This window comes from Calonectris borealis, chromosome 19 (genome assembly GCF_964195595.1).
Source record: "Calonectris borealis chromosome 19, bCalBor7.hap1.2, whole genome shotgun sequence".
Classification (NCBI taxonomy): Eukaryota; Metazoa; Chordata; class Aves; order Procellariiformes; family Procellariidae; genus Calonectris; species Calonectris borealis.
Window position 1 is genome coordinate 6290117 of NC_134330.1, and position 14666 is coordinate 6304782.

At 57.6% G+C, this 14666-nt stretch overlaps 1 protein-coding gene across 7 annotated transcripts in view; it reads left to right on the forward strand.

The window, feature by feature from the left end:
* The window catches only part of SMG6 (SMG6 nonsense mediated mRNA decay factor), a 118674-nt gene that overhangs the window by 89401 nt on the left and 14607 nt on the right, over positions 1-14666 (forward strand). For 3 of the 7 annotated variants that reach the window (XM_075168713.1, XM_075168711.1, XM_075168714.1), the window contains 2 exons: positions 10460-10636; positions 13694-13843. In XM_075168713.1, the coding sequence (XP_075024814.1) occupies positions 10460-10636; positions 13694-13843 (327 nt within the window). Of the gene's footprint in view, positions 1-3827; positions 3972-10459; positions 10637-13693; positions 13844-14666 lie in introns of those variants that run through there. The other 4 variants (XM_075168712.1, XM_075168715.1, XM_075168719.1 and 1 more) reach the window with 2 other exon arrangements.

Below are 14666 nucleotides of genomic sequence, written 5' to 3' on the forward strand. Positions count from 1 at the left end.
TCCCTGCACGCAGCAGCCTTGGCCCCGCTAGCTGCCCTTTCACGTGGGCTTTGCCTGCTTGTTAGTTCAAAGCAAAGCTGCTTCTCTTTCAACTTCCAAAGTTGAGGGGAGCCGGAGTGCCCTGAGCTCCCCAGCAGCGTCCGGGGCCGGCGAGGCGTGCGGAGCAGCGGTGGGGCAGCTTGACGCTGACGTTGCTCAGTCTGGCTTCTGGTTTGCGGAGCAGAGGTTTCTCATTGCATTGCTCTGACTCAGGTATCTGTTTCCTCTGATGTGGGCAGCCGTCGCTGGAGCTTTTGCCCCGGGCACACAATTGTTCTGTGGCTCCCAAGGGATGGTGGGACGTGCGGGAGAGCTCCCTGAGTGCTGCCGCGACCGGCCAGTGGCTTCGGTCCCTGGGGTGGTAAAAGCAGCGTTGCAGGAGCAGCGTCTACCACACCGCTACATGTTCAAAAGTTCCTCTAAAATTGGTGGGGCAAGCGTCCAATTTGTGTCCTAGACTAAAAAGTCTGAAGGAAATGAAACGCACACAACCTGACTTGAGCCGGCGTGCGCACGTTAACTCAGATTTTGGGCTGCCGCTCCCCGTAACTCACCCACCTGGCTGGGTGTCAGCTCGGGGACCCTCAGCTCTGTGCTCCCCATCCAGCTCCGTGCAACGACAAGGCCAAATTCCCTTGGCAAAGGGTGCTTAGGAGGGACCTTTTACGGTATTTATTTGATTGCGTTTTCCTGGCCAAACAGCCTTCCCTGAATTCGGTACCATTCTGCCACCGAGACTAACCACTCTAACCAGTTTCCCTAGAGCGGGATCCCAGTTCAGCAGGTCTGGATTGTCACCCTCTGAGAATTGCTTGTGTTTGAGGAAGTGAAAACACCCGTGGGGAGGCTGCGAGCAGCGGCCAGGTGGGAGCTGTGCTGCTTTAGGAGGTTTTAGCAGTTCTCATTAAAACACTCTCCTAAAGACTCAGTTTCCTAAAAGAAGAGGAGAAAATTCCAAAGACTTTCATCCCAGTTCAAATATCCACCAGGGCAAGGAGCTGTGGAAGTTACGGTGGGATCTCAGATGACATTCTCTGAAAAGCAAGCTTAATAGAGTGCAAGTATGAAATGCTCAGACCAGCAGCAGCTGTGCCCTCTGCAAGGGCTTGGCCAGCGTCTGCACCTCTCCCTTGCCTGCGCCGAGTAACGAAGGGCAGAGAGGGGGAATCAGGGGGTCTGCCTGAGGAGCCCCTCCACTTTTGAAGCCTTTGGCACCTCCACGAGATATTTAAATGACAGGCAGACATATAGGGATCTGTAAATACTCATTTGGTGCCAACTAAACCACAAAGAAGATACAGCATTTGTGGTCCAAGGAAGTTTAAATATTTGTGGTCAAACTTAAAATTCGACATAAAACTCTCATCTGCGATGGAAGGCGTCCAGGAACTGCATGGAGAATGTATAAGCTGTGTAAACTCACAGAAATGGCTTCCCGACTGGCTCTGCCAGGACCAGGCAGAATATTGCAGCTCTTACCTCTCCTCTCCCTCCCGCTGCCGAGGTCGGAAGTCAGGTTTGCGAGGGGCGCAACGCCCTGTTAACACCTCCGGGGGTGGAAGTCCACCATGCCATGGTGTTACCGGCTAACGCAGTGGTTACTCACTGCCTGGAGCAGAATTCACGCTGGTAGGGCGAGAGGTGGACAGTGCAGGCAGGGCAGGTGGATGCTGTAAGGGTGAGCTCTGGTTTGCACCATTTTTTGGTGTTTTTGTATGGTAGAACCTCATCCCCGCTCCCCTGTTCCTGTGTTATAACTCTTTTCCTTCCACCACCCAACTTCCCACCGTCTCAGCCTTCTCCTACCCCAGACACTGGTGTCTTGTCCCGTGGGACAGGAATCACCGAGTTACTCTGTGGATCAAATCACGGGGCAGTTGTCTCCGTGGGCAAGTCCTTGCGAAAGAGCTCATGCTATCGGCGAGAGCAAAACGCTTTTATCTGCTCGGAGGGTGCCTGGGTGAGGGGTGGGTGTAGGGTTTGGAGGGGCTGAGCTGAACTTCCCCATAGCGCTGCAACGCCTTGGCGTGCCGGGGACGGACACGCTCGGCAGGAGTTGTGCATCTTCAGGGCTTCCTCTGTGCAAACGCCCCGGCGAGGCCAGCTCAGGAGGTGCTTTCTGAAATGGGGAGGTTGCCAGATAACCGCAGCGTTTTCACCAGGGTGTGGGCAGCCTGGACTTGGCTCCTGCCTTTTTTTTTTTTTCCCCAAGTACTCTGCAAAAAGGACTCTTACTGTTGCAAGAGCACATTGAGATTTGCAGTCGAGATGTTGGATTGAACATTCATCAGCCGCATTTCCCAAATTCCAGGAGAGACAGATCCTAGCCCTGGCACAGGAACAGCTTCTCTGGTCACCAGCACGGTGTGGCCCCACAAGCAGATGGACCCGAGAAACGCTGGGGCTGGAGAGGCGTAGGGATGCACTGGCCTTGTCCCCAACGCCAGCGTCTCCTGGAGCGGTGGCCTCAGAGGAAGGGCAGCGTGTGGCTGCCGAGAGCGGAGCGGTCCCCTTTCCCTTACTAAGCAATCCTCCCTTCCTCCACCAAAGAGCCTGCTAACCACTTTCTTATCTTTCTTAACTCTGCAAAACAATCTCTGGCAAGGCAGGCATCCTCCGAAATGGCAGGGGAAATAAATTCCCCCAGTCCCTGAAAAGGAAAAGACTGGAGACTCTTGCAGCAGGGAGAAGAGCCCATGCCCTGCGAAAGCTGACGGTGGTACCAAACTGGCTTTGCTGAGGATACGGCTCATGCCTTCCTCCTTCCCCAGCCTGGGACCATGGGCTTGGGGCAGGCTTTCAGGGACTTGTCTTCCCTGGTTAGTGTTCCAGTAGGGATCTGCAAGGGAGGAGCAGAGCGGGCTCCTTCGGACTTGTCTTGGCTTTACTCTATAGCCTGAATTTTTCTCTTTTTTCCCCTGAGAAGTTTGGGGATGTGCTGGGAGCTGGACTGGAAGAAAGGAGGGCATCAAGGTGGCTATAATAGGGAGACCCTGGCTCCCTATTATCCCAGAGTCATCTGCCTCTTTCACAGGCCTCTTTCAAAGCTGTGATTTTTTAGCCTCTTGTTCTCCTGACAAACCTGTGGTCCTGTGCTCAAGGCTTCACCTCGGAGAACAGAAATGCCCCAGATATTTCACAGCTGTGGAGATCGGTTTGCCCAGTGCTGGGGCACGTGGCCGCGGGTGGAAGCAAATGCTTTTTCCGATGGAAATTCCTGCAGAAATTCCTGCAGCGTCTTACTGGAGGGAACATTTTGCAATGTGGGGAAGCCCGTAGCTCTCGCTGAGCTGTTGGCAGCGATGCCTGAGGACACAATGAGAACCAGGCAGGAGCCACACTCGTAACCAGGTGAAACATCTCCATCACTCTGTAGAGACCTCCTGTACCCCATCGTCTTCTCTGGGACTTCTCACCCAGGCTAAAGTCATGTTTTTCTCTCATTTTGCTGCTGCCCAGTAGGAATGGGCTGGTGGGGGTAAAATTAAATAAGCTGACCACCCACCTCCTGCCTACAAGGTGTCGGATGCAGCCTGGAGCCAACTGCTCCCTACTGCAAACGCTGCTGCTCACTGGAGAGATGAACTGACAAAAAGGTTCTTTAGCACATTTAACAGGTGAATAAGACATCAGGGCAAGTCTTTCCAAGCATCAGTGAAAGCCAAAAGCTTGGTTTGGAAACCATGAGAAACTTTCCTCTCTGGGCTGTGTAGCTCCTCATGCTTCAGAGGAGCAGTTGGTCCTGGGCTGGAGCCAGCCCTCCAGGTCGTCCTGGACACAGGAGCTCGCAAGGGGTCTGGAAGATGCCTTTCCATCCAAAGCATCTGCTTCAGGTAACTTTGGGGTTGATTCTTCCACACAAGTCACAGAAGTTTCCTGCAGCACCCTCAGATGTATTTTGGGGTGGACAAACAGCTTTCCCCAACCTCATGGTAAGCCATCACCAAGGAAGGGAAGAGTTGAGGTGAGCTGTGAGATGTTTTGTAGGGCAGTGCCAGGCTGTGCTGCAGCACAGAGGGTTTCAGGGACCTAGGCTGGGACCTGTGGCAGGATGGGGTTTCCATACGGAGTTTTAAGTGTCTTCTGGCCTAGATCAGTAAAAATTCAGTCTGTATTCCTGCCCCACAGCCACTAGGTGCCAGTCAGGGAGAGAGAACTGGCCCCTGGCAGACAGACAGCTCTGGGGAGGGCTGCTCCCTTGGCGTGTGGGTGCAGGGATCCCCTCCTCTGGGGAGGGCTTGCTGAGAGCAGGCTCCAAGCCCCAGAATTGCTCACAGCTTCCCCCGCGTCGCTGGGTCTCACGTTCATGTCCTACAGCTGCCAGCGGTGACAGGTACCAGTGCCTTGGGTGCAGTTTGAGGACCTTCATGGTAGGCATCTGTGCAAGCTACTCAGGGCTTCTTCTGATCTCTGACACCAAAAATTGGATGACTCAGCTCAGATCTATCGCTTTGCACCTTTATATGATCCGTGCGTCTTCTGTGCATCGCTGCGTGGGACAAGCAAGGCTGGTCTTAGCCCGGCAAACCCTAGCGATGGTGGGCAGTTGGTTCCCTTTCTATGCTGCTTTCCAGTTTTAAAGGCCAGTCGTGGCTGAGCTACGTGACCAAGGTTGGAAAGACGGAGGCGTTTGCCAGGCCAAGAGCACATCTGCTCTGATGACTCGTCTGAGACAGTGTGCCCCAGTGCAGAGGCTGGAGCCGTGCCTCTGCAAGGCTCAGGGTGCTGGGAGAGGGGTTTGGCCAAGACATGGCTACACTTTCTCTTTGGGGAGCCTCTGCTTTGCAGAGAAAGTGGTTCTCCAGCAGTGGCAATGGGGAAGAGCAACTGGAGTGGTTCTTCTGAGCTTCTCTGTCTTCTCTGGGTGTTTTCTGATGCACCTCTCTGCTGTGCAGAGATCAAATATGGATGTGGTGGACCCTTTCCCCATGTGTGCTCTCTGGGGCATGCTAGGTGCTGGCACTGGGTCCTGCAGAGCCAGGCCAGCAGCGAGATACATCGGAACCCATGGGGCCTTGGTTTGGGCCCCGTTGCAGCCACAGTTGCGCTCTCGGGTCACACACAGAGTTGCAGGCATGTGGGATCTGCGTCCACCGAGCCTGCTTGTGGGATTAGTCGAAATCAGAAGTTTGTCTGAGAGAAGCTGTGGCTGAAGTCAGCTCTCAGCTGCAGAAACCAGGGTTGCAATCCAGCTGCGAGCGCTGCTGCCCAGCCGTGACGGACGCTTTGGTCCTCCCTACCCAGGTGGCCAAACCCCTCCAAACTGTATTTGGGGCTGGGCAGGGCGAGGGGCTCCTCGGGCCACGTCCTGGCTGGGGAACGAGCCCAGAGAAGCTGGGTTGTGATAAGTCCAGGGTTAAACCCAGCCCAGCTTTTGTGCGAGCTTGTGAGATGAAAACCCAGAAGGGATGAGACCAAACCGGGCGCTTTCGTCTGCGCTCCTCCTCCAGCGCTCTGGGCCGCCCTCCGAGCTGGCTCCCCGGGGATGGGAGGAGGCGGCACAGGGCACTGGGAGGCATTTAGCCACGACCTGCCTGGATGTTTTAGCGGGGTCAGTGCAAATGTTTCAGCTGGGCCATGTAGACGCTGCGTGGTTGAGATTGTTTGGGGCTCACTCGGTTTCAGCATCATTCAGCTACTTCAGCTAAGCCGTGTTTAAACCGATGTGGCAAAAACAGTGTTATCCCCACGCTGGATCGTGCCGGAGCTTGGCTCTGAGTCCCGGTCCTATCCCGTTCCCATCCCCGAATCTGGGATGGGATCTCTCCGTGCTATGACTCAAACTTCTCATGTCCTTTTCCCCTTCTGAATCCAGCTGTCAGGATGTGCTCGTGTCTCCCCCTCGCACACAGGAATGCAGAACCGGCAATGGCAGCCCGTCCTCCAAGCAAACCCTTCTCCAAAGCCGCTGCCTCCTGTTTGCTTGCGGAATCTAAGGTTTTGCCGAGAGAGAAGCTGCCGGGGTCCCTCCACACACCGCCGGCAGCAGCGTGGCATTGCCGGAGGCTGCCGTGGGTGTAGGGCAGCCCTTTCCGGGCCAAGTCGCCCCCGGGATGTGGCAGGTCCCCGCGGCCGAGCGGGGCTCCCCTGGCCAGCTGGCTTGGCTGCCAGAGGCTCTTTGGACTAGCTGAAGGAGTCTGCATTCCTGCCTCCCAGTTATTTGCTCTTTAGGACGCTGCGTAAAATTAACAAGTTGTAAAAGTTGATTGAAGGCGGCGGTGGGTGTGACAGCGATTTGCTTAACTGCGGGAGAGCCGTCCGCGGAGCAGCAGGACTGGCAGGGCCGGGGCGGGGGGCAGAGGGGCTGCCCCCCTCCCCGGTTCCAGGTGCGCCTCTGACCCAAAGCGAGACCGTGGCTGGTTTCTGGTGGTGTCACCCCGCCAGCACCAGGTGCACGTGTCCCCCCCGGCACAGTGCTCGCAGCTCTCGGAGCGAGTCCCTTCCCTCCCCTTAAATCTCCTGGAGGACATGTGCTGGCGTCGGGGCTGCGTCTCCTTCGGGCCAGGTGCCAGCCGCCCTGTGAGGGAGTGCTCTGCCCTCCTCTTGTTAAAGCTTTTCGGGGAAGCTTTTCTCTTCAGCCTGATTTATCTGCAGGGGAAAATACAGCCAAGGCCGTAGAGAGGATCAGCTTTGTTAGATCTGGGGACCCCTCTTTAGACATGGGGACCCTGCTTGCCGCTGGCAGGAGATGACACACGCAAGGTCCTGGTGGCACTGCCACCGCAAAGTGGCTTTGAAAATACAACAGCTGGTACAGTTAATGCGCAGCCCAGTGGGTCTCTACAGGCAGTTAGTGTGTGTTAATGTGTGTCCTGCTGTGTCTTACTCAATGATTAGTATGTTAATGTATGACCCATGAATTAGCAGTCGGAGCGCTAATGAGCCTCGTCAGCGTGCCCTAGCAGCCGCCAGCCTGTCGGTGGGTGGCTGGTGCTGGGAGCTGGTGGTTAGCCTGTCTGATGCAGCGGGAGATTAGAAACCTCTCTCTCCGGGCCTGATGAAATCAGGCTGGCGATCGGGGCTGCTGCAGCCGAAGCCACCTCCGCCCAGGGCCTGCTCCCCAGCCACATGTCCCCGAGAGGCACCGCGGTGACGAGGGGCTCGGCGATGCCTCGGTCGCTCGCACCCCTGGGGAACTGAGCCCGGGTCATGGACAGGGGCACCAGACCACTTCAGCAATTCTCAGTTTCAGTTTTCCTTTGAGAGCGGCTGTGTGCGTGTCAGGCTTATTTTAATACCCAACGATGACTTGAAGCCAGGCTTTCGGTTCCTGCTGTCTCACTGCACGGTTGGAGGGGGAAGGGTGCGTGGGGCGGCTGTATTCCCCCCCGGGGTCGGGGTGTCTGCTGCTGCATCACCAAATACATCAACACGGTGTCATTTTGTACTTGATCATTCCTTCGGGAAGATCGGGCACGGCTCCTGGCGTCCTCACCACGCTCCGCTCCGGCAGCAAGGAATCGCCACGTGAGCCGGCGAGCGCCTTTGCATCCGTCCCCTCTGCCCCGGGCATCCTGGCGCTGCCGCGGGCACTCACGTTTCCACTCCGAAACAGGAAGTTTCGACAAAAGCGGGTTGCTCTGTGGCACGCGAGGTCCCGCTCCGCCGTTCGAGAGAGACCTGGGTGCCAGTCACAGGTCACTTCTTTCCCAGCATCTCGGAGGCTGGGCTGGCCCGCAGCGGGGCCAGCCTGGCTGCCGGCAGCCTGGGGCTCTGCCGTGTCCTCCTCAAGCAGGGCTGCACGTGATGGGGATGTGCAGAGCATTTGCTCCTTCCCTGTTTTTCATTCATGTGGGCTGGAAAAATGTGTTCATGAGACGAGTTGCTGTGGCATTATGTCATGGGCCTTCAGTTGGGCTCTCTTCTCCCCAGCAGATGAGCTGAATTTAAGCATCGGTCTGTGCTGGCTTGGCAGGAAATCTGGTGTTTCCTACTTGTTTCTTCTTCGGGGAAGGAAGGAGTGAACCCACCTGCCCTTGTCCCCAGCCCTGCAATATGCCTGGTCATTCCCAATCCAGGAGGCTCTGACAGTGAGATTTAAGGCTTTGCTGTGCAGAGATGGCTGCGCTGCAGCTGTGTCAGCGTACCCAGCCCTTCATGCATAGATGAAAACCTCATGGGTCCTAAACTAGATGCGATGGCTTTTATTTCTAGAGGTGTCTTGAGAAATCCCTCCGGAATGGTGGCAGGATGGGGTGCCCATCTCTTCCCCACCTAGCCTTCCCCGATGCTGCTGCTGTCGGCCACATCCTGGCATCCCACGGCACGTGGCTGTTGGCAGCAGGGCTCAACCCCCGGTGCTGCCACAGGCACATCCCCGCAGCTGTGCCAGCGGTGGCGGGTTCTTCTCTTGCCCAGCAGACTGGGCACAAGGGAACTGCAGATACCAGGATTGGAAAATCCCTGGGCTGAAGTCACCCTGTGTGAGTCAGGCCGGGTCTCCGCGGCGTTAGCCTGTCAAGCAGGGGTTGAAGCAGGCGGTGAGGTTTCCACCACTTCCCCCAGCACCGCTGCAGCCCAGAGCTCTCAGGAGGGATGTTTCCCATGACAGCCATTCCTGCTTTGCTCTTGTTCTCTTTCCTTCTGACTTTCCCCTGCGCAGAATCGTTCCTAAAGGAGAGCCAGGAGGATGGAAATGTTCCTGCGGTGACACTTGCCGGGGTTGCTCCTGGCTGGATGTCCCGAGCAGCAAAGGGCTCTCCCGGGAAAGAGGGTCCCCAGCAGCGTGACCTGCTCCTGGGGCTGCTGAGCCTGCGTCACCTTGTCCTTTACTCACATCTGTCCCTTAGGACACGTTTTTTAGGAGCAGAATCGGTGGTTAGGGGTCCCTTGCTCCCTGAAATATTACATTCTTGCGATCATCCTGCTCGCGCCGCCTCTCCGCAGCAGCGACTTTCTCCCACGGGGAGGAAGGGGCTTCTCCTCCCCCTCCGCCTGTCAGTGAAGGTACGGGGGGACGCAGGGTTCCAGGGGGGCAGCTTCAAACGGAGGCGGCCCCGGCTGCTGGTGCATGAGGGTGCCTCGCTCAGGCAGTAGCCGGGGTGGGAGGTTGGAGGTCAGAGGAGGGTCAGGTTTTTGACACGCACTACAGCGACACGGTGGTTAAAATTAGCCCGCAGAGAGGAAACTGGCAGCGTTGTGGAAGAGCAGAAGTTTCCTCTCACGGCAGCCTGGTGCAGTGGGGCCGCATGCCGCTGCCAGCCCTTGGCTCGCTGCGGCACGGCCCCGTCCGGGGCACGCACCGCCGCCGGCACGGCAGGGTGATGAGCCGGTCTCTGCCAAGCCGGGGCCGGGGTGTGCGGCATTGGTATCGCACGGCGTGGGCGTGCAGGGGGAGAGCAGGCAGCGTCCCTGGCTGCGAGGCGCCTGGTTGAGTCACCTGTAGGGGGTCTGGCCCTCTCCCCGGCTTCGGGATCCTGGTCCTGGGAGCCTGCGGGGACGCTTTCGGGATGGGGATCTCTGAGGCTGCTTTGCTCTGTACAAGCAGAGCGAAAACAGGGTAGTTTGGGGAGGCAAGAAGAACTCGGGCATCAACGTGGACTTTGTCTCCATAACATGTAACACTTCTAGCCCCCATTTGCTGACTTTCTCCCTATAAATCTGCTGCTCCCCAGGGGTGATGCCAGTCAGCAGGGAACACCAGGGGAGAGCTCTGCAGGTGCAGAGCCCCGCTGCGAGGGGATGAGGTCTGAGCCAAGGCCGGTCATGGTGGAGGCGGCAGCAGAGGCTGTGCCGCACGGGACGGGGCTGTGGAGGCACCAGGCTCCCACACTCTGGAAACTCCATTTGAGAGCCTCATAAATTGGATAATTACCCGAGCTATTGAGTTTCCTTCTGGCCAGATCCGTCCCAGCCTCCCTGATGGGGCTCCCCAGTTGGTCCGTGAGATGGGCCGGTGGGACGGGGTCAGGCTGGAGACGAGGAGGGGCTTGGCTTTTCTCAAATGCCCCCACCTGCCCGCTCTCACACCTGCGTCCCTCCCTAGCTTTCGGGGGTGGGGGGAGATTCTAGCAATGGAGTCGAAACGAAACAGTATGGACAGGCCACATCATTCATCTCTCATGCTTCAGCAGGACTTCCCCCCATTCGGAGGGGCTGGGCAGGGGGCTGGCTGTCCCCCGGCAGCCCCGCGGCCCTGGGGTGCACAGAGGGGGAGGACAGGACGCAGATCGGTGCCGACTTCGCCTGCCTCCTTTTCCCTGGGGACAGTGGGCTCCAAGGCACGGGCAAACCCCTTCCATTCCTGTTTAGAAGAAGAGGGGCACTCCACACATCCCCGCGGTGCTGTGTGGTGCTGCCTGCGTCCCGCTGGGCCTTCTACCCCCGAACGTTTCCCCCTGGCCGTTGCCCATCCGCCTCCCCTTTACACTGACTTTATTTTCCTTTCCCTCTCCCCAACCCCCTCGTCCTCACCCCGTAGGTTATTGCAGCCGACTGCAAGAGGGTCACAGTTCTGAAGTATTTCCTGGAAGCCCTTTGTGGACAAGAAGAGCCTTTGCTGGCATTCAAGGGTGGAAAATATGTGTCAGTGGCACCCGTCCCAGACGCCATGGGAAAGGAAATGGGAAGCCAAGAGGGAAAACAACTGGAAGATCAGGTACCGTGCGGGAAGAGCGCGCCTCGGTGAAGGAAGAATCACCCCTGTGGGGCCCAGCCTCTGCCTGCCCTGCAGCTCCCGCTATTTATAGCTGGCGTAGCTGCGTGTGCATTTTATGGGGGGAGGCAGAGGGGGGGCAAATGGTGCACAGCCCTTGTCTCCCGAGTGTACTTCGCTCGTGCCCTTTCCTGCCAGTCCAACCCGCCTGCCTCTATCTCGCCCGCTGCTATGAGTTCCAGATGCTGCTTTTTCATACCCGAAGCAGGGGGGGAGCTTTAATAACGTGCAGCGCCGCGGCCCCGGGAGAGGAGGTGGGCGAGGGGGTGTCAGGGTTCAGCTTCAGGATCAAGTTTATAGCCGTGGAGCTCGTTGCGGCAGAGGCCTGAGCTCCAGCCTCCAGCACACGTACAGGAAGAGCTGACATTGGCGCCCCGTCCCTCCCCTGCCTCTCACATCCTGATGTGATTAAGGAATTCAACTCTTGTTTTTCTGCCCTTGCTTGTTCCTGTAGGCCTTGCTTCACTCCAGGCTCCATGTGTGTGTTTAAGGGCCCTGCCAGCCGCTCTGCAGGTTGACTCTTTTCTTCTGTTTAATCTTGCAGTTGGAAAGGCCAGGGAAACAGGAGAGAGGGGCAGAGGCGTTGGGAGCGGGGAGCTGGGTGGCCCGGCACTGCCCAGGCTCGCTCCGGGCCCCCTCCCTGCGCCAGGGCCGGGCGCTGCAGAGCCAGAGGGGGTATCGCCCCGTGCAGGGGACAGCACCTCGTCTCTGCCGGCACTGGGTGGCCCGTGGCCCCGTGCGCCCCAGGGAGCCGACAGCCAGAGGAGCCCAGCGCAAGAATATGCTCAGCACCCTCCTTGTCCCAGCACCCAACTCCAGCTGAGCAGGGGACAGATTTTAGCTGATTTGTTTTGCGCTGGGGCTCATAGCAAAACCCCGGGCAGCAAGAGACGTCTCTGTAAGGTGGGAGACCTGGACCCTTGTCCTCTTCTGGAGGCGGTGCAGGAGGTTTTCAGGCTGACACCGCCAAGAGCATGTGATATGGGGGGATCTCCAGGTTCCACCCGGTGTCGCGACAGGGTCGCTCCTGCTTTCCGGAGCACTCCTCTTGTTGGGTTGGTCCCTCCAATTTCTGCTATGAACAAACACGGGATGGGGGATAGCTGCCTCCTGCCCCGTCCCCACAGTTTCTGCTCGGCTGTGGGAACCTCTGCGCGAGCTGCTTGCATAACCCTGGAGCTTCCTCCTTGGGCTGTGAGCGCGAGGCAGCTTCCAGCTCGCCAGGGTGACCACCACCAGCCTGGGCAAGCGGATCCCGACCCACCGCAGCAGATCTGCATCTGACACATGCTCTTCGCCGAGGCCCTGGCGCGATGCTGTCCCTCTGGCAGCATCCCCCCGTCCTCTGTGGTCCAGGCTGTCCTGGCAGAGGGAAGTGAGCCTGGGGGCTCCATCTTCCTCCTTCCCAAGGCTAAAAAGTCACAAGGAGAGAAGAGTACGTGGTTCTGTGGCCGGGCGGGTGTGAGTATGATTGAGTATGCGAATGTGTAGTGTTGAAGTTCTTTAAATTAAGACTGCAGGCTCCTGCCCAAGTCCCTCCTGCTGAAATGTGCCATGGCAGCCTGCACAGGGCAGGGAGTGTAGCCATGCTCTTCTTCTTCTGGGGGATCCTCTTGTGCAGGATCCATCCCCTGCAGCCCTCTGGGGGGTCAGAGCAAATCTTTCTGCCCGGGTCCCACCTGGGAGCTCTTCCCAGCCCCATCATAACCCTTGGCTTTTGTGCAGGGAAGGGGAGATTGGTACCGGCAGGGCTTGGGAAGGCCCGTAGTCGCTGCACTGGGGAGCCAGGGGGTCTGGGCGGGCCGAGGGGATCGTCTGGGTCAGCGGCAGAGCCTGTTTTGTGGGCAGCACGTGCCTGCAGGCAGCTGCTGGCAGGACACGTGTTGAGGAACAGGGACTTGTGGTCTCCCCAGGGAGCCACTGGGGAGAGCAGCAAAGCTGGGGGGGGAACTGGGTTGTGGCGGATCCCCAGTTGGACACCAGCCACCCCCTTCTACCCTCTCATGTCCCGGAGATTTGTGTGTGCAGGGACAGGCCAGCGCAGTGTTCACCTGGGGTAGGAACAGCATGGCCCATTCTGGGGCCATGTTCAAGCAGTACAGACATACTGGGAAAGGTCTGCAGACCTCCTGGTGGGGAGAACCAGAGAAGGGTCTCTAGAAGAGGGTGAAGATGCAACATGGTGCAGAAGTGCCTGTGCAGGCAGGAGGTTGGAGAACCAGGGACCCTTCAGTTCAGCAAAGACAAGGGTCCTGGCCAGCAGGGGCATGGCAAAGGCAGACTAGAAGTAGGATGCAAATGTTAACAGAGGAAGTAATTAACCGTTGAAATGACTGACCTCGAGACACAGTGGATTCTCCATCATATGGGGCTTTAAAATCAAGATTGAGCGTCTCCTAAAACATCTCTTCCAGCTCAGCTGGAAGTTTTGGGGTGGGTGCAGGAATCTCTCTGGCCTGTTCAGAGATCAAAACGAAGAGGGGAACAGGCTCTTTGGTCTCCTGCATTCACGGATCCAAGTTTCCTATCAAGATGATCACCTTGCATGCCTAGCCTGGGATGAGGCAGCAGGGTTAGAGCAGCATTGCTCAGCCCCGGTGCAGGCAGGTGGGGAGAAGCAGCATTTACCGGGCAAAGCGGAGAGATAGGGAAATACCACGGTTTTACAGAACTGAAGGCTATAAAGCATCAGTGATTCGCCCAGGGCCGTGGGAAGAGTTTTTCAAGGCTAGGGAGTTTGATTTTAGAACGGAGCTTTAAGCAGCCTGTCCCGTTAACTCCTGTCTCACCTTGTCATTTCCTGGATGTTTACTGTTTATTTTGCTTGCTTCTTTTGGATGTTTAGAAATAGTCAGTCACTCATCAGCAAGCGGTGATGGACCGTGCCTGGCGGGGATTTGTCTGCTGGAAGGGGGAGAGCAGAACGAGCACGGTCCCTGCCACCAGCATCCCTTACAATGACTTCTCTCCTGGTTTTTGTCTTTCTGCATTTCCTGGAAGAAGGAAGATGATGTGAGGATTGAGGCATTTGAAGATGATTCTGAGGCTGAAGGCAGCGGAGGAGAGATGGACATCAAGGAGCTCAGAGCCAAGAAACAAGCCCTGGCCAGGAAAGTAGCTGAGCAACAGCGTCGTCAAGACAAGATTCAGGTAGGACGGGCTGTGTGACTGCAGTGCCCGAGCTGGCTGAGGAGCTGCGTTGCTTTGGTACACGGGCTGATCCTGCCTCACTGTGCCCATGGCGCGCAGCAGTTCCCCTGCCACGCTTCAGGACCGGTGGCCTCTCGGGATGTCCCGTAGCACCTTGAGCTTCCTGGGTGTAGGTGCCCTGCGCTGCCTCTGTGAAACCCAGCAGCAAGCTTAGCTTTGGCCCTTTGGAAGGGCCAAATCGGTGTTGCTGTCCGCACCCAGGGTAAGATCTGCCCTGAGATAAATGTTTCGGGGACTTCTGGGACCCTTGTGAAGCCAGACACAGCTTCTCCATGGAGCTGCCAGCACTCCCAGGAGCCCTGGCAGGGGAGTGCTTTAGCTGATGGCTGTAGTGCAGTGTGTGCCAGGCAGCGAGCTGTCCCCCAGCCCGGCGCAGACGTTCCGTGGCAGCGAGGTTCGGCGAGAAATCAGCTTTCCTGTGCAGCGGGGCACAGGCAGACGGGGGAGAGGGTGGGACATGAACGGCAGAGTTCATGAGGGAGCCAGCGGCAGGAAAAATAGTCTACGAACGGCTGCTGCAGCCAGAGCGCTGCTTGCAAAGCGTTGCCATCGTTATGGGGACAAACAGGCGGGATACAGGTGATCCTGTCCTGGCCCTGGCCTGATCTGAGCATGTTTCCCAGTGGGAGCTGGTGAAGTAAACTGGTTGGACTGGGAGCAGACGCCTGGCGGTGCACGCTGTTGCTTTAAGAGCAATCTCACATGCATGGCTGTTGGCTGCCTCGTTGCTCGCAACCCCTCTTCCTCCAGCCTCGCAGCCCAG